Source organism: Eschrichtius robustus, chromosome 11 (assembly GCF_028021215.1).
Source record: "Eschrichtius robustus isolate mEscRob2 chromosome 11, mEscRob2.pri, whole genome shotgun sequence".
Lineage (NCBI taxonomy): Eukaryota > Metazoa > Chordata > Mammalia > Artiodactyla > Eschrichtiidae > Eschrichtius > Eschrichtius robustus.
In genome coordinates this window covers 76,767,376-76,792,838 of record NC_090834.1, presented here as the reverse complement: position 1 = coordinate 76,792,838, position 25,463 = coordinate 76,767,376, and the positions used below count along the sequence as shown (strand labels likewise).

Genomic DNA, 25,463 nt, shown 5'->3' with positions numbered 1-25,463 from the left:
TTGTTTTTGTTTTTTTTTTAAATTTATTTATGGCTGTGTTGGGTCTTCGTTTCTGTGCGAGGGCTTTCTTCTAGTTGTGGCAAGCGGGGGCCACTCCTCATCGCGGTGCGCGGGCCTCTCACCATTGCGGCCTCTCTTGTTGCGGAGCACAGGCTCCAGACGCGCAGGCTCAGTAGTTGTGGCGCACGCTCAGTAGTTGTGGCGCACGGGCTTAGCTGCTCCGTGGCATGTGGGATCTTCCCAGACCAGGGCTCGAATCCGTGTCCCCTGCATTGGCAGGCAGACTCTGAACCACTGCGTCACCAGGGAAGCCCCTGACTGCAAGTTTTGAAGTACCTTCATTTAGATGTGTTCTTTTTAACTATTTTGAAGTAACTTCAAACCTACAGAAGAGTTACAGGAACAGTACAGAGAATTCCCATATAGCATCATCCATTCTCATTTTCTCCCTCTCTCGCTCCCTCCCTTTTTCTCTCCATAGGTACACTTTTTAAAAAATTCTGAATCAATTCAGTGTAGGCTACATAGATCATGTCCCTCACTCTTAGTATTTCCAAAGGACAAGGATATTATTTCATGGTACAATTTTAAAATTCTGAAAATGTAACATTACTATAATTCCAATATTCCAATTTTGTCAACTGACTCAAAATTGTCCTTTATAGCATTTTATGCCCCTGTATGGGATCCAGTCCAGGATCATGCGGTACATTTAGTTGTCAGGTCTCTTTAATCTCTTTTCTTCTGGAACAATTTCTAAGCCTTTTATGTCTTTCACAGCACTGACATTTTGGAACAAATTCAGGCCAGTTTTTTTTAACAGAATGTTCCACAATTTGGGTTTGTCTGAGATTCCTCAGGATGGGTTTCAGGTTTTCCATCCCTGATTGCAATACAACACTAAGTGATGTTGCACTCTTTTCGAGGTACCACATCAGGAAGCACGTGACATCCAGCTGCTCCTCACCAGTGACGTACTTTTGATCACCTGGTCATGATGCCTCATTCTCCCACGTGGTTACTATGGTTCCCTTCGCAACTAATAAGCCATCAGTGGAGAGCCACTTTGAGACCATGTAAATAGCTGCTCTCCATCAAACTTTCTCCTCTAGATTTCAGCATCCATTGATGATTCCTGCCTTAACTAACCTTTACCATCACAGCTGCAACTCTTCTACATTTATCAGTCAGCATTCACCCGAACAGTTGAGTTCTCTCTTCTCCTCCATTGATAGATCATCTATTTATATATCTATCTATGAATACAGATTTGTAGGTTCCTATTTCATTCCACAGTTATAACCCACAATGGTCCTCAATTATTTTGATGCTCTAGTTGTCCCAGATTAGCTTGCTCTCTGTAGCCCTGGAGGGCAGAACTAGTACTTGTAGGGAGACACTACCAAGGAGGGGCAGATTTTGACTTAATGAAACAAGAGCTTTTAAAAAATTCTAACTCTCCATCATTAGAACTAGTTGAGGAGGTAGTAAGTTGTCCATCTGCTGACTACTTTAATAGACTCTGCTGACTACTTTTCATGGAAGCAATTCACACATCAGGTTGAGGCTTTTAAAAGGTCCCTTCCAAACCTTAGAGTTGCATCAGAATCCTGGAAAGGAGGAGGGTGTGACATACAGTTTAGAGGAGCACTCAGAAGAATGCTAAATACTGGTAAGGGAAAACATCCGGGCCACCTTTTGGAAACAATCCGAGCCAGGCTTAGGGAAGCAAGGGTTCCAGTGAATAAAATTCTCATCCCTAATCTCCTCAACTCTTCTTGAACATCACTGCATGCCAGGTACCGTGTTAAATGCTGTGAACCTAGAAACAAAGATGACTCAGACCCAGGCCTGGAGAGACCCAGGCCCAATACGGCAGTCAGTAGGATGACAGAGGAGGGTCCCTCCAGCTCTGCCTGGGGGAGCTAGGAAGTATCAGGGAGAAACTGACCTTTCAAGAATGAGTAGGAGCTCTCCAGCCAAAGAGCAACTGTAACCACTAGAATTCTGTCCAATACAGATGGAGTCACTAGGACTCCAATTCTAGGAAAATCTTAGGGAGAACAGAGAGAGATACACCCACCCCCAACACACATATGTGTGTGTGTATACACACAAACACACACACATATATGTATATATTAAAAACATGTACACATACAAATATACATTTTTACATTTTCCTTTTATAGGCACATGTGTGGGGGAAGCAGGGAGTATAGCAATTAATAGTTTAGCATCCTGGCCAGAGTGCTGTACCCTCCCGCCACCCCCCCAACCAAGAGATCTATGTTCACAAGACACTCTGAGATGAGATGTTCTGAACTGGCTGATGGACAGTCTAGGGAAGAAGTCACATAGGAGATGCCTATGTTTAGCTGCCTTCTCATCCACCCGTATCCTGGGCCTCTGTTCTCCACACCCAGAGCAGAGGGTGTGAGCCTGGCACAGTCAGGGGTAGAGTTCCATGTGTTGACATCTGGCCTTACTTAGTAGGGAGTCCCTGGGCAGAGGGAGCCTCTCCTGGAGGGCTGGGGGGAAGCAACTTGGTGGCCTGAGCGGCAGCCTGCATCAGTGGTACTAGCTTGAGCTTCTGAACTCTCAGTCCAGTAGTTCAGGCCCAGAAAGGTCACTGTCTAGGGAGGTTCAGCTCATCTGAATAGATTCAGGGAAGCATCCTCCTGAGCAATGATTAAAAACTGTGCTAGCTTACATTTCCCTAGCACTATGCTTAGTAAATTTGCGATACACATGTTACCATTCACCTTTGCTGGGCCCTGGCAGACACAACTAATCTATCGTGACACTGTGACATCGATTCAGAGGCCTCTTCATCTTTCTACACACATCTTTCTAGGCAGTGACTACCAAGTCCTATCCAGAAACACCTTCCAGTATCCAAGCACACTTCATATCTGATACCTACCTTGTGCCTTTCCCAAGACTGCCACAAGATCAGACAAAGCAGGCATGGCTGTGCCCATTTTAAAGACAGGGAAACAGAGGTGGCAGAGGCCATGTTCAGAGACCCATGTGGCAAGGAGCTGAGAGGGTCTTCTAGGAGCTGAGGGTGGCCTCCAACCAACAGTCAGGGAGAAACCAGGGCTCACGCTCCTAGAACTGCAAGTAAATGAATTCTGCCAACAATCTGAGTAAGCTTGACCCCTTTCCCCAGTCAAGCTCCAGATGAGAACTCAAGCCTGATCAACACCTTGACTGCAGCCTTGCAGAGGCACCCAGCTAAGCCATGCTTGCACTTCTGATGCACAGAAATAGTTAATATATGTTGGGAGATAGTTAATATATGTTGTTTTAAGCCATTAAGTTTGTGACACTTTGTTAATACAGCAACAGCAAACTAATACAGGGAAGGAAGGAAAAAGGAGAGAAGAGAAGGAGGACCAATGGAAGCTGGTCTTCAATCAATCTTAGGACAGCAGGGAAGCATCTTTCTCTTTGAAAGTCCAAAATCTTCGCCTAAGGGCAACTTACCTATATTTTTAGGTACAGTCTCCACAGATGTGAGCAGAGCTAGAACTATACAAGGCTTCTTCTCACTTGAAGGATAAGCAACTTTTCCATAAGAACTCACGCCTGAGGGGCTGGGGCTTCTGTCCTTTTTTTCTGCCTTCTCTTTTGGCATGAGTCGGCTGCTAAAGCTGCCAGCGACAACAATCAGCCTAATGCCATCTAATTGACCTCCCGCCTCCACCGTCTGCTCTAAGTTCTCAGGCAGGACCACTGGGGTGCTTCCCTTAAGACCCAAGGCAAAGCTGCGCCCAGCCTCCACCCACGTGCCTGCCCAGGGTGACTCCTCTCCTCCTGCACACAGCCAAGGCATTAAAAACCCCACCGCTCCACTTCCCTTCCCCTAGTATGAAAAACAGAACCAGCCCTCTGCGGAGTTTGATCCTTTGATTTCTCAGACCCGATTAGAGTTCACAGGAATAAACCAGCCCCATATTGCTTTTTTTTTTTTTTTTTTTTTTGAAATATTGCCAGAGTAATCCACAAAAAAGCACCATCGCAGGGGGGAAATGAGAGAGCCAGAAAGATGGTAGGAGGTAAGAAAGGGGACAGAGAGCCCCTCCCCAAACCACCAGCATTTCCCCCCAGCCACGGCTAGTCTTTCTTCTCAGAGAATCAGGATGAGATTGCCACGTGGGTGATCTTATCAGGAAAAGCAAGCTGGTACCCCCCACTCCCCCGGCACAAGACAGAGTCAAAAAAAGTGTCATACGTGTGACAGAAACACTGCATTTTTAGATGTCAGGGTTCCGGTCCCTCTTGCCAGACTCGGCCCCGTCTGGACTGGTCTCCATGGTAACTCATCCACCCCTGACGTAAAATCTGCTCTTACCCACAACCTGGATAATCTGGGCCAGGAGGACGCCGTCCGTCACGTCTTGCTGGAGATCCTTGATGAGACGTTTGTGGCCTGATTTGGCTAGATAATGATTGGCCCAGTCCGTGTAGATCTGCAAAAAAAGCAAACGGGCAACTTTAGGAACCCCGTCAGATTCCATCCGAGGCAGCTGCTGGGCCGGTATAGGAGCCACGGTCCCGCAGGCGAGCTGTCTGGGGCCAGCCAGCGCCATTAACATGCAGTGCATTGTGCCCACGGGGTATTCAGCTGGCCAGAGCCAGGCTTTCACCTATTGAGAGATCTGCCATCAAGGCTCAGGAGAAAGCTAAAGAAAGCTTCAAAACATGCAGAGGCCTGAATGGGACAGGGGACACGGAACTAAACAGTCTGCGCCAGACGGCTTTGAGAGGCTGCAGCTCTAAATGCAGGCGAGGTCTCCCCCGCCCCACTGCCCTACCCCGCTCCTTCCCATCTTTTTCTCTTTATTGAGAAAACGTATGGGGAGGTTACCACCCAACAGGCATCTTTTCACGGGCCATTTCAGGGAAAGGAGGGCTATTGAGTTAGCTGAGTTCTCAGGAGCCTGGGTCCCTTGTAAAGGAGCCAAGTACCAAAACACAGAGCGCTTCAATTACTCTTGTGTGAGCGGGGTTATTAATGGCCTCACAATCATCTCAAATTTAATCAGTTTAACTTAAAAGCCTGGCATCATTTTCACAGTTGGGATTCTCTGAACAAAAAAAACCCCAGCAAATTCCAACATATTTAAACACAGCATCGGTGTGCATAGCACCCGAAAGGCAGAGGCTGGGTCATCACGGGATCAGGAAAGCAGACCCCCTTGGGGGACGGAGAGACCTGCCCCTCCCAGTCACAGAATCATCGGCACAAAGAATATTTGCTTCCAACGAGCCAACAAACACAAGAAAACTCTCGCCTAAAAACTTCCTCCCTAAATGACATAAGCCAAAAACAAAACTGAAAACCTCCTTGTCAATTCTGAGTGCTAAGTTTCACGCGTGGACTTGTGAGTTTGTGGGGGACGTGCAGGTCCTGTTTATCAGCACCTTTTTTTTCCCCAGGAGGGATACAAACCCACGCCTGCTCAGAAAGAGAAGTATCCCACCTCAGCTGGGCCGTGTTTGCAGGTGCAGTTCACGTACTAATCCATGTGATGTCTCCACCCAAACGATGAAAGTGATCACTGTATCTCCACTAGCAGGCCTGCTCCGAGATCTCGCGTGACTCACCGAGCAGTGGAAGCCCCGGCCTCGCCCCAGCTCTCACTCTCCATCCTGTTCTTCCCAGCACTGTGCCCAGAGGACTCTCACACAGTGGGGTGCTGCCCTTTAAGGCCCCCGGAATGGGGACTGAGGGCCAGGGCCTGGACTTGCAAAGCAGGCCCTTCGAGGGAGGCGGCACCTCTGACTACTCCACCTGGGACCGTGAAGGCCTCATCCCAAGAGGGGCCAAGGCAGACGTGCACTTTCCACTTCCTCAAGTGCTGAGAACAGACGAGGCCTATCCACCCCCCAGCCCCCAACTCGAAGCCTCCACTGCAGAGACCCACACCACAATATGGTTCTATTTCACACCTCGGACCATGGCATCGAATCCTTAAATCCATGTCACTTTCCTTCCTCATGACTCCCAAATTGTCAGATAGAAGCTCTAGTTCAGCAAGATCATTTTCAATTTCACAAGCACTGAGAAGGCTAAGGAAGTCGAGCGCCATCTTGGTCATTACAATGGCCAATCTGAGAGATCATTCGATGAAATTATTAAGAGGGAGAGAGAGAAAGGGAAAAACATTCAAAGGAAAAGAGAAAGACCTGGGTTCAAGTCCCAGCCCTGGAGGCTCCCCAGGGTGGGGATTTGGGTCTGTTTTGTTCAATTTCTCAACATGTATCTCTGGAGGAATGGGTGTATGACCTCAGGTGAGCTATTTAACTCTCTGAGCCTAGGTTTTCTTATCTGTAAAATGGAATAAATACCATGTACTTGTCAGTTCTTATGAGGACTGAGTGATATAACATATTCGAAAAAAAGTGCCTTATGCAGAGTAGGAGCTTAATAACAACTAACACATACAGAGCCTAATACATGCCAGACACTGGTACAGACACTTTACATGCATTAACTCATTTCATCCTTATTCTCTGTGGTAGATGCTATTATTGTGGCTATTTTTCAGAGGAGAAAACTAAAGTGTAGAGAGGTAAAGTAACTTATCTAAGATCACAGGGAAGTGGCAGAGCCAGGATATGAACCCAGGCTGACTAACTCTAGAATCCCTTAGACACTCTCCAACACTGCTTCTCTGAATACAAATATAAATTATTCATTTCACTCACCCCCTCCATGACACCGTCCTACTGACTCGGCTCATTCTCTGTTCAGTTATGTTCACACTGAAAGAATTATTTAAAAATAAATAAAAACCCCAAACCTATCCATTGCTGTCTGAATGCCCTTTGGCAAGTCACTTGCCTTTTCTGGGCTTCAGTTTATCCAGCTGTAAAATGGGCACAGTAAGGTCTACTTCAGAAGGTGGTTGTGAAGACTCAGTGAAGCACCACCTGGAAGCCCCTGACCTGACCCACGTGGGACTCAGGACGCAGAGGCAGCAGGTGGTCAAGAGGAGGGCACTGGAGTCAGCAGACTGCTCGAAATCTTAGCTGCCATGCAGCTTATTATGTCTGTGTCCTTTGGCCTAGGTGTCCTCATTTACAAGAGGGGATAATAATACCTACATCATTGGGCCATTATGAAGGTGAAACAAGTTCATACACATAAAGGACACAGAATCTGACACATGCTAAGTGTTCAGTAAATAAAAAGAATAATTAGAAATCTGACTACCAGCATTATAAAATGGGCCAGAACAAAACCAGCCACAGCCTCTACCCTGAACCTCCAGGACACAAATGACTTGAAGACTCACTCCCCTTCTCTTTCACAAGGTACAGTTTCGAGAGTCTGGAGCACCCCCATCTGGAATCACAAACCACGGTAGACTGTAAAAGAAAAGCAGGCCAGAAACTGGCCAGGCTGGTCCAGAGAGTGATTCCAGGCTGGTATCTTCCCTAAACAGGAGATAGAGCACAGTGATGTCTCAAGCCCTGGAGGGATCCTACCATCTGAGGGTCTGAGGGACCACGAGAACATCCCAAAGCTTAAAGCCATCTGCCCTACAACCATCAGCTGAGGTGAGAACAGGCCACGGACAAGGACACCACTGAGTGGGAGGGGATACAGGTACCTCTGCTCATTCCCTTCCTAGGTGATTAAGGGTATTTTAAAATAGACGTATCCTCCCTAAAGCCAGCCCTCTCTGTGTCTATACAATCCAGCAGGAAACCAAGGTTAAGCAAGCTTCTTTCAACGAGTACAGGGGTAACCCTCTCCCACTCACCCACCGGCACACACAGTGTGGAGCCCTGGGGAGGCCACACAGGTATCTGGTATACCAGGGAGAACTCTGAAAGTTCTATAGTGGTCAGAAATGGCTCTGCCAAAGAAGTGAACCTCTCTACCCCACGCTGTTTAAGACAGAGCTCTGCTTCTCCCAACTCGAATCTACCTACATACCACAACCAACTTAATCTTCCAAGAGCACAGCTCTAGTCTTATCACCTGCTCACAAAATCATCAACGGCTCCCCACTGAATGAAAGGCAGATTTTTCACACTGCAGTTCAAGGCAGTCTTCTCATCCATCCACTCTTCCCCAGCCAGTGTCGACCTCACAGGGCAGGCAGTGCGTGGGTAAGTGAAAAGCTTGGGCTTGGGAACCGACCAAGTCAAGGTGGCCCTTGGCATGTGAATTTCTTTTCACCTCTCTGTACCTCAGTTTTATCCTCCATAAAATGGGAATTATACCAAATATATGATAAGGCAGGGAGGGACTGGCCAACTGTGACCCAGGCCAAACCCAAGGGACCACCTGTTTCTGTAAACAAAGTTCTATGGGAGCCCAGCCACACCCATTTGTTATCTGTAGCTGCTTTCAGACCACAATGGCACAGCTGAGTAGTTGTGATAGAGGCTTTTGGCCCGCACAGCCTCAAATATTTACTGTCCAGCTCTTAACAGAAAAAGTGGCCAGTCTGTGTCATAGGGACTGAATGACATAATATGCCTACACTGAGCAAGGGCTCAGTAATAATTACAATTACCCTCAGGAAAACTGGACCTCACACTTCCCCATCTCTGAACTCCTGCCACCCCACCCACCTGGGTGCCTCCACCTGGGGCCACCCCAAAAAACTCCATTCCTACGCTGGTTCCTCCAGGAAGTCACCCTTGATTTCCTCATTGCATCCCGAGCTGCATACGAAGCAGAGCACCACCTCCTCACCCCACCCCCAGATTGTGGCAGAGACAGTGTCGCTCAAGGCGGGGGCACAGCAGGTGGTCAGTAAGTGGTTGCCGGGGTTGAGCTGAATGGGGAGAAAAAGGGCAAACCCCTGGGAAGCTGATTGCATTGGAGACTTAATGTGAGCTCTCAGTGAATCCTCAAACCAGGATCTCAAGTCTCTTTATTGACTGAAAAGAGGAAGGAATAGAGAAAATAAATCACTCCATAGTGCAAGCTCGTTAATCAGGACCCATCAAACAAGAATCATTGATTATCTGGAGTTTCCTCTCCCCAGCTCTCGACTTTCTGAAGAAGTGAGTCACAAGAAAATGCCTAGATTTATTTTAAGAAACACCGTTTTTATGGGCCCTGCTACGCACTGACATACTTCAGCCCCATCCCTCTCACTTGCTGTGTGTTTGAAAGATTTTAAGCAAGGGCTAAGGCATGCAGGGCTTCCTCTGTAAGCCTCAGGCACTCAGAATCAACTTCTCCAGAGCCTTTCCTTCCTCAGAGTTCTAAAGACTTAGGGCTTCTGTTGCTTTTACGCTGGAGCCCACTCATCCTTGATCAGCGAACTTTCAGTAGAAACGGGCAAGACAAAGAACCACGCAGTTCTAGGAAAGAATAAAACAACCATCCCCACCCCCAACTCCAAATCATCACATCATTCCAGAGAAAAGATTCTCGGGGAAAAGGCTCTAGAATCGTTTCACACCAGTATCTGAAGGAGTCTTTCCCGCTCTGGCTCTGACCCATCTCGCTGAGTTTACCACGCTTCCCACCCCCTCTAACGGGAGACCCAGTGCTCCAGAAGCGCCCGGTGAGGGAAAGGAGCTGCTGTCAGAGGCTTGAAAGGAAAAAAGGGGAAGGAAAACAATGACAGCTGAAGAGCGAATTCGTTTTGATTCACTTTATTAGCCCTGACAGAATTTCAAGGAGTGTGTCATTTGTTTGCTTATAACTCCACATCATTCCATATCAAACAGGCTGAAATCAAAGAGGGAAAATCTTGACAGATCAAGCGAAGTAAAGAACCTGATTATTAGCTGTAACAAGAAAACTGATAAAAATGGCACTGCTGTTATACCAGCGGGGAAGGTGCCAAGTTTATACTGCAATTAGCTCTCAAATGAAGGGGGATGGGGGCACTCTAAGGAAGAAACCTCCCAAAATTCCATAAAATAACTGCACCCAAAGTCATTGCCCTAACAACTCTAAATGCAGACCAACATGCCGGGCAGGCAGCGTGATGGATCCTGAAGGCAGCAGATAGCTTTTAGCATAGTGGTTCCAGGAGGAAAAGAGTACAACGTATCTCTTAGCAGGAAATGCCAGGGTGGAGATTTAAGATACAAGTACACTAGTCACTTAGCATCTGAGGTGGTTTCCAGTCCAACAGTTGTACAGAGAACTCAACTGTTCGGCCTCTATTCAATGTCCCGCTCTAGACTCTGGAAACATCATCAACATCCTATCATTTCCATGACTGTGCAGTGTGTGGTTAAATGGTTTAGTTCTGATTGTCCTAAAGCACAAAAAATGGTATTGCAACAATAGTATAGAGTGTCCACCCAGCACCTGAATACCACAAAGAATGATTATTCAATTAGTCACAGTTTTAAGACAATCAAAATGTACCATTTGTTATTAAGGGCAAAGCTGGTTAACACATTCACTTCTGTATCCCCAGCATCTCGCAAAGAGCCCGGTACCTACCCCACAGGTGTGGCCACATGTCCACAGATCATTTTAACTGCCTGGGGTGAAGTAAGGGGCCTGAAGTTAGCTGGTGGCTTTCTCCCTCTTCCCCTCTCTCCCCATCAGAGTCTAATATATCCTTTCTTAATGTAGACCCTGCCTTGATTAAAACCACTGCCTTGAAACAAACATTCAAATGGGTGAATGGTGTCCCCAGCCCTATACATTGGAAAAAGAGGGGGAGCACGGAGAAGCCAATCCAGGCCACACAGCCCAGCAGGGGCTGAGCCTGAACGCTGGCACTGCTCCCTGTTTTCTCAAAGGAAGAGTCCAGCTCTGCCCAGTGTCCGTGGTTCTCACTACATGCCCACCCTAGAGGTCAATGACTCTCCTCCATCCCCATGTTTGCCATCTCCCGATGCGTTACTCAGGTCATTTGTGGTTTTTCATCAACCACGGTAATTATACAAGGGCAGTGTGTCTGCAATCTCAGGAGCTGGCGTGGACCAGGGTTCAGATCTGGCTCTGCCTCTTACCAGCCAGGTGGCCCACGATGAGTCAGGGCCAGCTGAGCGCGGGGGGCCCTCACTTACACGGTGGTGATACGCAGGTTTGCTTTACAGACGAAATGAAAACATGTATGTCAATGGTTAACACAGTGTCTGCAGCACAGTACTGAATAAATGGTGTTTATTCATATTCAAATTAATATAAGTTTTGGGGGAATAAGTCATTCTAAATTACTGAGAGCTTCCACTTCTGAAAGCCAGTTTTTAACTATGCCATTGGGACTCTTTCCCAAATAGATTATCATGATCCTTGCTTTTAAAATTAACCCAATTCCATGTTTTCTTGATGACCTGTGGACGTCACTATGAATAGCATTTTGTTGCATACAAGGATGCCCTTAAGGCTGCAGAGTTGCTGGACTGTCTTTAAAAGACCCCAGAGTCCTTTAAAATTAGATGTAAAGTAAAAGAAGTACCATTCAAGCAAGAGCCTTGATAGGACTTTTCCACTGATGAAAACACCTAAGTGGAAGGCTTCTGCGGCACCCCTCTGAGCTACTCGGAGGGTCAGTAGGGAAGGCTTCTTGGCTCTCAGCTGGTCTCTAGCCAGATAAGGCTGATAGAAAGCTGGGCTCCAGGAGCACCTAGATGTGACTGGGGTCTGCATCTCCCACGCGAGCACGTGCAGAATGGGACTGCCAGCCCCCCGTGCTCAATGTACGTTTTGGAACATGGTTCACAGGATTTTGTTTACACCAGGGAGTATACATCCCTGTCTGGACCCAGAAGATAGCAGCAGGGGGAGGGAGGAGCCCACTGCTGGTTTTCTCCCTTTTTAACTGGCAGTAACCTACATACTTGTAGGTACAACCACCAAAGAGCCACCCTGACACCTGCCCATATGTATGCTTCTGTCCCTAAGGGATATGCACACGTGTACACACACATACACAGCAGGTGACTAGAGGAGGGGCAGGGCTTATCGCTAATCCGAATTTCCATCCACTCCCCTCACCACCCTTCCTCCTACTTTACCTCTGAATGATATCAAGTCAAGATAAGGTGCTCAGAGCTGCCTGTACGCCCTGGTGCCTTGAGCAAGAAAAAAGGAAGACAATGACAATGGCAAGACAATGGCTGCCTGAGCAGCCGCCTCTGCTGGGTCCCACTCTTGCTGCAGCCTTGTGTAGGATGCTAACTATCATCCGCCGAATTCTATGGTGAATTGATAAAGAGAGCACCTCCTAGAGTCAGACTGCTTAGGTTCCAGACATGCCTCAACCACTTCCCGGCAGACTTATCCCAGGCAAGTTCCTTAAACTATGTCTGAGCCTCTGTTTCCTCATCTGTAAAATGGGTTGACTCCCTATTCAGGTTCTTGTGAGATTGAAAAGAGGTCATCTAAATGGGAAGGAAATCTAAAAAAGAGGGGATATATGTTTACATATAACCGATTCACTTTGCTGTACAGCAGAAACACAATACGGTAAAGCAACTATACTCCAATAAAAATTAATTTAAAAAAAAGATGATGAGAAGGAGAAAAAAAAAAAGAAAAGAGGTCATCTAACAATGCCTGGTGCATAGTAAGGGCACACAGTATGTTAGTGCCAATTATCATTACCATGGAGACGATGCCATGCACTGTGAACACGTGGCAAACAATGGATTCCTTTAGTGCCCAACTCACGTGTGAGGAAGGTATTATTTCCCCCATTTTACAGATGAGGAAATGGAGGCTCTGAGAGGGGAAATGACTGTCCCAATGTCACACACTAGTATGCAGCCTTTGACAGCAGAGACTCTGGTTCCTAATGATGCTACACTGCTTCTCAGAGGCCCACGCAGGAACCGCGAGCTACAGAAGGGTGAGTGTCACGGCCGCGTGGGAAAAGCAGCCAGCGAGGGTGAGGCTCATTGCACAACAGGCACCTCAATGTCACCCGCGCCTGCCCCTGGGAACACAGTTGGCTGCTTGTCACTCACGCCTAACAGATCCAAGAGGGGAGCTGACACTTTCCCATGTCACCAAAGCACAGACCAAACATCATTTCACAACAGTGTCACCATCGCAAAAGTAAAAATGCCAGTACAACAGGAGTTACCACTGCAGGGTTGTATCCGAATGGGAAATGCTCAGGAGCAAAGTCCCCCAGCTCCTCCCGCCTGAAGTGGACCAGGCCGGCCTGGGAAGGGCCCCTCAGCCACACAATGGTGGCATTGTCTTGCGGGAACACCAACCAGCCGCAGGTGGGCATGCACAGCAACTCCGGAGGTTTTGAAACTGTGCCTCTAGAAAAACACACCAGGCTGGTGAATGTGCAGGGAGGCACTGGTGAGATCTTAAGGATGAGCACGTAGGCGCCTGCTTACCCCACACCTTGGGTTGACCCACCTTCGATGCCTAGGATGCCCCTCGCCTGCTTGCACTCTGTCCTCCTGGGATAGGCTGTGCTCTGCCCTGCACTTGACAGGATACACAGTCCTTTCCCATTTGTTTCCTCACTATGGCCACCACCTGTGCACGAGGGGAGGATGTGCTTCTGTTGAGAGCCTACTGTGTGCCAGGCATTTTCTACCTGTGATCTCATCTACAATCTCTCCCTGCTGGAGTGACAGCTGCAGGAGAACAAAAATTCTCATCTGCTTTGCTCACTGAATTTTTCCAAACATCCAGGATGGTGCCTGGCACACAGTAGGTGCTCACTAAATATCTGCTGACTAAATGAGTCATCCCCATTTTACATACTGGAAAACAGAGGCTCTAAAAGGTTAAGAAATGTACATGGGGTCCCACAGCTAACAAATGGTAATGCTCCCTTTGAGCCAGGCAGCCTGGTCCGGCGGCCACCAGCCCTTACAAAACACGTGCATCCAGGTCTCCCGAGGGCCTCCCTGGAAAGTCAAATAAGGCCAAGTAAGGATGAAGACTATCACGGGTGCCTTCAGAATAAAACTGGGTTCCCCCTGCGGCACTTCCTCTCACCTACTCCAACCTTAGACGCAAGATCTGAATAACTTTTACCATAATGTCCAGCATCTCCAAGAAAGCCAAATGTCAGAGCCCACTTGGAATTTCTCAAGTATTTTCTCTCCCTTCCTGTGTTCATTAGTTACTAACTAGAGATATTCTCTTCCCAAGAGCTTCCTCTATGGCTGTGATGGGAACCAGGTCCCCGCCCAAGGCAGGCCTGGAGGGAGGGAAGGAGGAGACGGGGTGGAGGGTAGGCGGAGCTGCTGAGTACACTCTTTGACAGCAAACATCCCCAAACCCAACAAGAGCTGTGAGAGCTGCCTGGCAGGGTGGCCACACCTGAGGGGATGGTGACAACCTGGGCAACAATACAGACCTCCCTCCCGTCTGGTCATGAACTGACCTTTTAAATATGAGCCTCCCTCCAGTCCTCCAAGCCTCCACAGTTCCCCTCATCTGCAGACTGCAGGTAAGGGGGTGCCGGCCATTGTACTTCTCGGTCGCTCCTGTCCAGCCCAGATGCCTCAGCTTAGCTTCCCAGGCACAGGCTCCCCAGGATTTTGGCCCTACCAGGTCCAGTCAAGACCTTGGAGTCCTGGGTAGCCTCTGGTAGGTTGCTTAACCTCTCTGAGTCTGTCTCCTCTTCACAGGATTGTTAAATGCATAAAGGGAAATATTAGACCTAAGGGACCTCACACATGTGGACACGGAGTATGGCAAGGCGTTGAGCAAGCCACTTTCTGAGCCTCAGCTTCCACATTTGTAAAATGGGATAATAATTTATTATCTACTGTGAGGACTACATGAGAATGTTTGGAAAGTCCTTAGCACAGCGCCTGGCACTTAGGTGGAACCTTTAAGTCTTTTTAAACTTATTTTTATTTTTGGCCGCACCATGCAGCATACAGGATCTTAGTTCCCCAACCAGGGATCGAACCCGTGCCCCCTGCAGTGGGAGTACAGAGTCTTAACCACTGGACCGCCAGGGAAGTCCCAGGAACCTGTAAATGTTAGTTTCCTTTCCTGCCTCGTCTCCATGTCCCCAACCCACAAATTCCTCTGGTCCACCACTCACACCACAGGCTCTGTGCCACGTTAACCTTCGGTCCCTGCTGGTGGGTTTTCTGGTCTGGCGTGTCCTCCCGCATCCCCTCTGTTTGGCAGGATGTTCGTTTCTAGAAACCAGCCCCGACTGCCAGGCTTCTCTCCCTTCTTTGAAATCCTAGTGCACCTACAATTAAATACACCTGCGTGCCTAGCTACCCAGCCCCTGTACCTTTGCCCACACCATCCTCTCCGCCAGCAGTGCCATCTCTACCCCACCACCTGGCAAATACCTATTCGATGTCTTAAAAGCCTAGTCAAGTGTCAATCCCTGTAAAGCCACTCCCAACTCACTGTCTCACTCCCAACAGGAAATTCTTTGTTCCTTCTTCTTGGCTCCAAAAGCACTTTGCACATGGCTTCATCATGGTTATTATAACCATCCACATCTCACCTGGGGGCTTCTCCAGAGTAGAGAACAAATTTTCTACATCTTTGAAACATTAGCACAATGCCTGACTCCCTACAGGAGCTCAATAAACAAGCACTTACTGACTTACTGGAGGGTCATTGGGTGGACGGATGGACAAGAAATGGAGGGGTAGACCAGTGAACGTTCAGATGGATGGACAGACAGATGGATGAATAGATGGGATGGACGAATGAATCTGTCCCCCTTCACTGCCTAGAACATAAAATCTTTGAAATCAAGACGATGATTCATGTATCTCTTAGACCAGTCGTAGCACAAGACACAGAACAGGCACTGGCAGGTAACACTTTGCTGTGAGAATTTCCAGCAGCACGGTAGTGACCCACCTGACTGTGGACATTAAAGTGTTCTTTAAAACGATACACACACAGAAACACACACATGCTAGAGTAGGCTTGTACTGGCTCTGGAGAGTTGACTGTTAAACTTTTAGGAAATCTGTGAGTTAGCTGTTAACCAGCCATTAATTATAAAGGAATATCAGAAAGTGAAATTTAAGAAAACAATCCCATTTACAATTGCATCTAAAACAAGATACCAAAGACTGAGTTCTCACCTTTGGGCAGTTGTTTTCTAGTTGTTCAACTCTGCATTACCACATTGGCCTAAAATTATTCAAAATATTCTCTGAAAGGATTAATAGGAAATGATTAGACATTCCTGATCTCCAGGAATGTCCATCTCCAGTAGACAGATATTGGAACAGATAGATTGGGACTATCTCCAGTGGATAGTCCCAATCTCTCTACAGTGTTGTCGTATGAGGTGATCCTGAATCCCAAGAGACCAATTCATCCATAATTACAATTACAGAATTTCAGTGACTGAAGAACCTCTGGTGATCTGATACAACCTTAAATTTATAGTTGAAGAAAGTGAGGCCAATTTAAGTTACTTTTATGTTATCCCCAAACTTAAATATATGGCCCTATATGGCCCTAAAAACAAATATATAGGCCAATCATCCATGAGGTCACAACAAAACATACATGAAGCAAATAAAAATGCACTCTTTTGTATGATAAAGCTGAACTTAGAAAACTGATCATTCTGAAAAAATAATTTAATCTAAAATTGTTCAATTTAAAATCCCTTTTCCAATTGTATTGAGATTTAATCTACATGTAATGTACTGCATATATTTCAAATGTAAAATTTGATGAGTTTTGATCTACATACACCCACGAAAGCATCCCTACAATCAAGATAACAAATGTTGGAATCTAAAAAAAAAAAGATTCTGATGAACCTAGGGGCAGGACAGGAATAAAGATGCAGAAGTAGAGAATGGAGTTGAGGACACGGGGTGGTGGGGAAGGGTAAGCTGGGACGAAGCGAAAGAGTAGCATTGACATATATACACTACCAAATGTAAAATAGATAGCTAGTGGGAAGCAGCCACAGAGCACAGGGAGATCAGCTTGGTGCTCTGTGACCACCTAGAGGGGTGGGATAGGGAGGGTGGGAGGGAGGCACAAGAGGGAGGGGATACGGGGATATATGTATACATATAGCCGATTCACTTTGTTATACAGCAGAAACTAACACACCATTGTAAAGCAATTATACTCCAATAAAGATGTTTAAAAAAAAAAAGATAACAAACATTTCTACCAACCCCAAGAACTTCCTTGCAACCCTTTATAATCCGTCCCTCACTCTACCACTGCTGCAAGGCTAACACGGATCTGCTTTATGTCATTACAGATTCACTTAGGCTTTCTGAACTGTATACACATAGAATTATATATACTTTAAAATTACATTATATAAACTTACAATTAAATCTTTAAAGGTAGTCGTACTCAAAACTCATCACTTCCTTTAAAATTACCTTTCTACATTTTGCCATTGTTTATGCTCCAGGTGATTTACATCTATTTCCTCCACATGAGAGAAACAGTATATAATGGTATAGTCTTGCACATCTCTTGCCAGTTCAGAGATGTCACATTTGGTAGACTGAAATCAGCCTTGGTAGGAGGATTTACCTTGGAAATCAGCAAGTGCTACCTATCAATCGTGAGCCCACTGCTAACCTCCACTAGGCGCGCACAGGTGAGTGGTGGGGGCGGGATGTTCCTTTCTTCCCCCTCCCCCCTCCCCCCAACCCCACACCAAGGAGAAGCTTTTTTGTTACGTAAAATAATGTGTATGAGTGTGCAAATTTAGAGGAGTGCAGGCTGAGCTAAAATGCTTTGCATCAGAAAGACAGAGTTCAGGCAGAGAAAGAAGAGGTTTGGAGCTGGACCGACTGGGAAGCAGTAAGGCTGTGTGGGTGGGGAGGAAGGAAGAAGCCCTGGAGACAAGATCAAGGGGCATTTAATGAACCTGTACATGGTCTAAACGCAGCCCTTTCAAATCCTCAATAAAATCTATATTCTTACCGGTGTTTTCTAGGGCTAGTGGAATCCTTCTTAGGAAGGCCTAAGGTGCCACGTCCTGCTTCCCAGTGGGTGAAGGGGCAGGAGAGAGTGAGCCAGAGCCAGTTAGGTTACTCCCGTTCCAGAGTGATGAGCTTTATCCACAGGGCCGAGGGGTAGATGGCGAGCTCGTGGTACCCCTATGTAGCACCGAACTGGGTGCCTGTCCTAAGGCACTCACTCAAGGAATGCTGGCAGACAGGCCCTCTTGGTGGCCTCATCCCTCCTCCCGCACAAGCCTCCTGGATTCCAGCATCAGTCTCCCAAATATTTATGGTCCACAAGCTGCCTCGCCCCTTCCTGCCCCTTACACTGACTCCGCCACCCACCGAGGTGTCCCAACTGGCCCTGCTCCCGATCTCCCCATTCCCGGGCACTGGGCCTGGCCCCATCTCAGCCTGACCCTGGTGGTCAAAACTCACCTGACATGTTCCATTCCATTCCATCAGGGCTTCCTAGGTCCCAGGTATGCAGCTCTTCCAGGGATGGCCTGGTGAGTCACTGTTCCCAACTAACATTTACATTCCCAATGGAGTCATCAATGCTTTACTTCCAGGAGATGGCTAGGTGGAAAGGCAACCACACTGGCAAGCTTGGGAGAGAGTTTTTTGTCTTTTTTAAATGGTAAAAGGGTTTTTTGGGGCCAATCAGATCACTGCAGGTGAGTGGCCGGCCAATCAGATCACTGCAGGTGAGAGCAGTACATTGCTCACTAAAATTCACAACCCACGGGACAAACTGTGTGCACTCTTGCTACCTGTTTGAGGACGCTCCCTTACCCAGGAAACCTGAGTAGTGGATGACAGTTTAAGGATTTCCCCTGGGTCAGGTTTCTTGAGAAGATTAAGCAGCCAAAGCAGGCTGATTCATCAGGAAGAAGCAGATCCAGAGAAGACCCCAAGCATGGGGGCCGGGGGCAGTCCCCTTTTCTGCGTGAGGGGCCGTGAGGCGGGGGCAAAGCAAGATGGTGGGTGGGGCTCCACCCAGAGAAAGAGGGCGGGGCACAGCTGAGGGGCCCTGGGAAATAAACGGGGTACCATGTGTCCTTATTCTCCCCCACTTCCAGGCAGGTTTATGGTTGGCACAGAAAAGGTGACAGCCATGAACTCTCTGAATTTTATGTTAGTGACAAGGAGAAAATGGTGTGCAGTGGTTAAGAGGGTGAGGTCAGATCTGGGATCAGATCCTGGCTTCACCTCTGAACGTATCCAAATCCAGGCAAGTCACTTAAACGCAAGCTCAGTTTCTTCATCAGTAAAATGGAGATAATAATGGTACCTAGTGCCTAAACTTATATTAAGGATTGATGAGAAAAAATGTGCAGCACCTGTGAGCCCACGCACACAGGTACCCAATGAGGGGTAATGATGCTTATTAAGGAAGGTCCAGGTGCTCCAAGGGGAAACTTAGAGGGTCTGGCATCCTCAAAAATAGTCAGAGAGCTTCGTCCCATTGGGCAGAGAGGCACTAGGCCTGCCAGAGACAGTGCTATGTCATTTGTGGGAAAGTTGTGTGACAAAGGCTTTAAAAATCTCTGGAGATAGGCAGTTCCCAGCAGTGGCTGGCGTTGCCCTGCCCCAGGAAACGCTGCCCTGTTCGTTCTCCATTTAGGAGCCTCCTTCCCTCCTGAGTAACTCCATGGCCAAGAGACTTGGCCACGGTGGAAGTGGCCGTTGTGCCCCAGGCCCCTCTCCAGCCCAGATGTAAGAGCTCTCAGGCCTGGGGAAATCTTGGGGGTTCTGTGTTTTGTATTTTTATAATAGGCTTTTACTAGGAAGACTACCAGATACCAAGCTGGCACCCAAGAAAGAAGGGGCCAACCTGGCCTGGAGCACAAAAGAACGATTTGCACAAAGATACTGTTTATTCTACAAAGTTCTGGAAGCAAGCCCCAGCTGATTCATCTCAAGAAGAATACATAAAGTCTTAACTACAACTCAGCCACTACCTCCCATCTGCGGTGCTTATAACTTATAAAGCCCTTCTGTAGATACAATCTAATCTGAGCCACACCACAATCCTGGGAAAAGGGGGAGGCGGTCGCACTGCATTCTCCCCACTTCATAGATGAGGAAAGGGAGAGCTCAGCTGGTCAATGATTAGCATCAGCACCGCGGCCCAGGTATTCTCACTCAGTCCAGCCATCTAGGTGTCACTCGGCAGGTACCAACACCAGGCCAGGTCATTGACGTGCCGTGATGGGGAGGGAGTTCTAGGACAGAACGGGAGGGAGTCTTCTCTTCCTAAGGAAATCGGAATTCAAGTTCTGTGTGTGTCCAGCCAGGCTCAGCAGGAGATGGAAATCCCCATGCAGAACACGAGATGTGTTCATCGAAGCTCAGAATCACATACCACAGCTTCCTCCTACTGAAATGTCTATTTTTAACGTCCTACCTCAAAAGAAATCTCTTCCATGGGGCTGTGAGCCTAGATCCTGGAGCTAAAATGTCAAAGTAATGACCCAAAGACATCTCCATCAATCACGCTTGGCCTAGGTATTGTTAGACCTCTAAAGCAAAAGACACGCGCGTGTCCAATATCCCAGTAGCCCTCTACCTCTAATGAGCCAACACACCCAGAGGACGGAGGCCACAGAAGGATATAAAATATTCGGAGGGCTCCACAGAGAGGCTCACATGGAAAATGGCCTCAAAGTTGCATCAGAAGATAGCTCCATGCAGGGAGTTTTTTTCTACATGGTTCACACCAACTCCATTCATACCCTTGCACGTAAAGGGCAAGACTACCCCCTCACTTAAGCAAACGTTTCGTGGCTTAAACATTTTACAATCAAGCATTCCAAGGTCAGTTATACACAGTAATCATTAAACAAATAAGAGAAATTCGCTCTTCCCCAGAAAATGCATCCTTTCTACACCTTATAACAATGTTGCCTAGAAAGTTGAGTTGGGGGGAGGGGCAGGGATACGTTCTGGGAAGGGGAGGATAAACTACACCATTGTTTGCGAGCGAAATGAAAACACAGCAAAGTGACTGGTCTGATTATCAAACCGGGGCGCCCCTCTGCCACAAGCATCAAGACTGCCATTGGCCCCAGGGTCGCATTAACTGTCTGAAGGTGAAGGAGACATAAAGGAAAAGAAATACATCTTGCCTTTTTGCTCTGTGTTGCAAGATCCCAAATGGATTCCCCACAATAAATGTAAAGCCACAGGGGCAGCTGCTGTCCGGCTTGAAAGATCCTGCCCAAGTTGTCCGACCAGCAGTGGGGGAGGTCAGCGGTGCCCTGCCTGGGCCATTCCTGGTCTCACAGGACGGGAAATCACTTCGAGTTACCTCCCAAACAGATCCTTTCTGCAGTGAAGCCCCCTGGAGGACTCCCTTACACCTCTTCAGACCTTAACAGAGGTCAGTCTTATTTCCCGTTTGCACCTGCTGAGGCTCACAATTGAGAAAACACCCAGACCTGCCACACCTGTTGGCGTCTGCGGCCCTCCAGATTGTTGCCTTCGGTTTATGCGACTGTATTTTTTCAGGCCGTCAACAGCTTCTAGACAGATTCTTCCCTACCTGCTCTAAAAATACACCACTGGGTCCTCACCCTGCGAGGACACAGGAAACAAAAAGCGACAACGAGGTGGCAGTTAGTTCAGCCAAGCGTTCTGCAGATGAAAAGCCAGCTCAGGGAGCTGTGCTCCCAACAGGTGTAGAAAATAAACTAGAACTGTCTCTAAACACAAGCCCCAATTCAAACAAACTTCATCACCTCTTCCCAGGGACCCCGCCAGTGGCCCTCCAGGTGGCTTACCATTTTATAATGGTTGCAGGAATCCCGACTCTCTCCCCGGGCAGGAACCCACAAGTTGATGCTTACAGGCATGGCTCGACCCACAGCCCACGCTCGGTCCCTGCAGTCCATGGCCTACGCCCTCCCGGGGTGTCTAGTTCAAAGCACTGCGGAGGCGTGCGAAGCCTCGAAGGTTAATTTTAGCTGAAGTCATGCTCCCACTGTGGTCAGATTTTCTTACACAGGCCACCTCCTGAATAGCGGCAGCTTATGTTACCACAACCCACTGGGCAGCCCTCTGGCCCTCAGCCGCAGTTCTACACTGCTGCCATTCTCCCCCCTCGTCTCCCCCACCCCATTCTCTTCGCCCTCCAAAATAATCGAACTGTGTTTATATTTTCATGACACACTCGAGGGAAAGAAATCACAGTTCCTTTTGCTGCCCCAGGCAAACGAACCTGGGGAATGGCTCCCCCCTCTCCCATGCTTGGCAAAGGCTGGGCAAAGGCCGAGGGATTGTACAAACTTCACTTGAACCGGGCAGCACAAGGGCAGGAGCCTGATGCTTCAGCTTCTGCAGAGAGGTTTTGAAAACCTTTGTCTAAGCCATTAGTTGTGTGGGACCCTCACGTGTCTTGTCTTCTGCCTGACGTCCTTTTTGTCAAAGGGAGGCACAACCGTGCCTGCCCTTCCATTTCTCTAAAAATGCTGATGGAGAGGAACCTGCATGTTTCTACCCAGAGGTCTCGCTCCTGCAAAGGAAGGGAGTGTGAGCCTTCATTCAACTGCAGAGGTTTTGAAAAGTCTGTCTGTGCAGGGTCCTCGGGTTCCAGATTGCAGCAAGTGGAGACTTCAGGAGGAAGGTCCCTAGAAGCAGTCTATTTCAGGTAGGCCTCGCTTCCTGCTAAGCTCAGCGACTGGGACCTGGGAGCTTACCAAACCGGTCTGTGCTGGGATTGCCTGCTAGATGGAATTCTGATCTGCTCTTCAGATGGCCTTTTTTCAGTGTGGACAGGACCATGGAAAGGCTATGGAAAAATTAAACAAATCTGGAGTGGCCGACTGCAATCTCCCACCAGACCCCACAGCCTACAACCTTGCAGGCAAAACGCTGGTGTGCAGTGCTTGAAATTGACACTAAGGCCACACCCAGAAACTGCTCCCTGTAGGATGCAATGCAGTGCCTTTCCCCGCCTGAGGGCTACCTGTTACACTCCCATGGTGTCCTAGGCCCCTCTTTTCTAAGACTCATTATGCTTGTAATTACTTCATTCATTCAAGACCTTACTGAGCACGTACTCTGGGGCAGGCAGCCTTCTAGGCTGGGATGAGGCAGCAGTGAGTAAGAGAGCCCTATGGGGCTTTATTCGAAGGAGGATGAGAAGTGGGAGAGACAAAATGGCAATAAACTGATTAGCAAGTTAATACCAGAGAATGATACATACTATAAAGCAAATGCAGTAGATGAGAATTCCCGGTCAGTCTGGTGGTTAGGACTCCACGCTTCCACTGCTAGGGGCCCGGGTTCGCTCCCTGGTCAGGGAACTAAGATCCTGCAAGCGGCATGGTGCGGCCCAAAAAAAAAAAAAAAAAAAAAATGCAATAGAGAATGAATGGTGAGGGGAGGAGGGATCCTATGTCAGGGAACTCAAGAATGGCCTCTCTAAGGAGTTGACACTGAAATAAAGACCTAACTGACACAATGGCGGCAATCATGCAGAGACTCAGGGCAACGGTTGTCCCAGACCAGCAGTATCAGCATCACCTGGGAACCTGTTAGAAATGCAGATTCTCAGGGCCCACTTCAGGCCTCCTGAATCGGAGACTCTGAGGTTGGGTCCCAGCTGTCTGGGCTTGAACAAGCTCTCCAGGTTTTTCTCATGCACACTACAGTTTGGAACCCACTGAAATAGGGGATGAGCGTTCCAGGTAGAGAACTCTATAAACAACAGAAATCTGTGGTTCTTCTCCTGGCTAGAATCCCCAGCCACCAGCCCAGCGCCTAGCACAGAGTAGGAATCCAGTATCTTTTGACTTCTTGCCAAGCTTTAAGCCCTAGCACCCTGGACCCCAAATAAAAATCACAAAGATATAAATCACAAAAGTGTTAAATTCATAAAACTTCAGCGAAAGCACCCAAAAAGGAACAGGAGGAACTCATTTAGAATTCCAGGTGGCCAGTGGGAAGCTTTCCGTCATGTCTGAAACTGCCAGCCGCTAAGATTGACTCTTCCCAATTTAATAAAACTTGGCATCACAAAGCTGGCAATTAGATTTCCTGTAAAAGGCTAAATGTGGTGGCCTTCTGCTTCCTGGATTCTGAAATTCAGTAAGAAAGGCATTAGTGTGTGGCAGCTGGGATAATCATTTAATTGATCTTTTCTACCCATAGAACCCTCCCTTCCCGGCTTCAACCCACTGAATCGTAAATCAATGTCACCTTCATTGTGAGCATGAAAAGGCAGGAAAAAACACCCCCCTCCCCAAACCAAATAGGAGTCAATTTCCTAATGGGGACTAGGTGAGGCTCTAAGTGGGTGCTGCCATTTCTCCCCCTCTGGCCTCCTCCTGGGCCACCCACACAGCTCCGTGCAGGCCAGTGGGAGCTCCAGTGACATGCAAGGCAGGAGACAAGGCAAGGCGCTTCCAGTGGTAGGAATTCCTTGACAGAAATGGCATGATTCTGATGTCAGTCAGACCCAGTTCAGATCCCTGAACTGGACTATATTTTGAAAGCATCTGCAAAGGCATTTGGCATGTAGGAAGGGTTCGATAAATCATTTCGTTTTCTCCTCCCTCCTCATTCACACTGTATTTAATTTTACTCATTCATTCAACAAATATTTATTGAGGACCCACTATATACATATACCCACTTACTAGGGATGGAATGATGGTCAAAATGGACATGGAGTTTCTTATCTTGAGGGAGGGTCAGGTATTAATCAAATAAGGATGTCAAGTAAAAATAAAGAAAAAGATGTCAGAGGGCACTTGTGGCAAATGCTACAAAGATGAGTGCATGGCACCATGAGCCTGTAATGGAAAAATTCAACCTGTCTAGAGATTATTAAAATACAGATGCCCAGGTCCCAGGTAGGCATCTAAATCAACCCCAGGACATGGGGTCCTGGCACAGGGGTGTTTAAGAAGTTTCACAGGGGATTTTACTGCTGGAGTGGGAGGTTACAGACCAGCAAGGGAGGAAGGCTAGAATGATCCATGTGCTAACTGGTTCGAGTTGGAAGCTCTATATACATTAGAAACTATTTTTAGTTTATAAACTAAATAATAGTTTATAGTTTCAGTATAACTGTATACTGACCTATATAGTATATCGGTATAAACTAATGTTCAGCTTAACCTAGATACAATATTTATAGATACATGCCTTAGTATGCACACATTTATTTCCTTGTTCTGTCAACTGAAAAGATCTAAAAACAATGATATCCCAGTGGCAACAAGCACACCCAGTGCCCACATCTTGGTTTCTAATACTGTTTACCAATATAAGGAACCAGGGCTTCTTGGAGAAACGGCTGATTCTTGGGCTGTGACAGGAAATATTCAGATGGGCCTGGAGCACATTATAGTGCCAGAAAGGCAGGATACATCCCCACACCAAAACACATGAATGGGGTTTTGTCACAGCGACACAGGAGCTAAATGAAAGAGCTCCCAATGGCCAACGCCGGAACAACTGACCAACAAGAGTAATAAAGAATTAATAGTATTGGATTGAAACCCAACGTATGAAACAAATATCCATGAATCCATACTGAGAAATAAAAGGTTGAATAAATAAATAAATGACTGGGGAGAAGAGAAAAATCTCCCATGCAA

At 47.5% G+C, this 25,463-nt stretch overlaps 1 protein-coding gene across 6 annotated transcripts in view; it reads right to left on the bottom strand.

The window, feature by feature from the left end:
* Positions 1 to 25,463, bottom strand: part of NAV2 (neuron navigator 2) — a 746,877-nt gene that overhangs the window by 267,036 nt on the left and 454,378 nt on the right. For all 6 annotated transcript variants that reach the window (XR_011075520.1, XM_068556818.1, XM_068556813.1 and 3 more), the window contains exon 2: positions 4,361 to 4,478. Coding sequence is in view for 5 of the 6 variants with exons in the window: in XM_068556818.1 (XP_068412919.1) it covers positions 4,361 to 4,478 (118 nt within the window). In the remaining variant the exon portion in view is untranslated. The remainder of the gene's footprint in view (positions 1 to 4,360; positions 4,479 to 25,463) is intronic.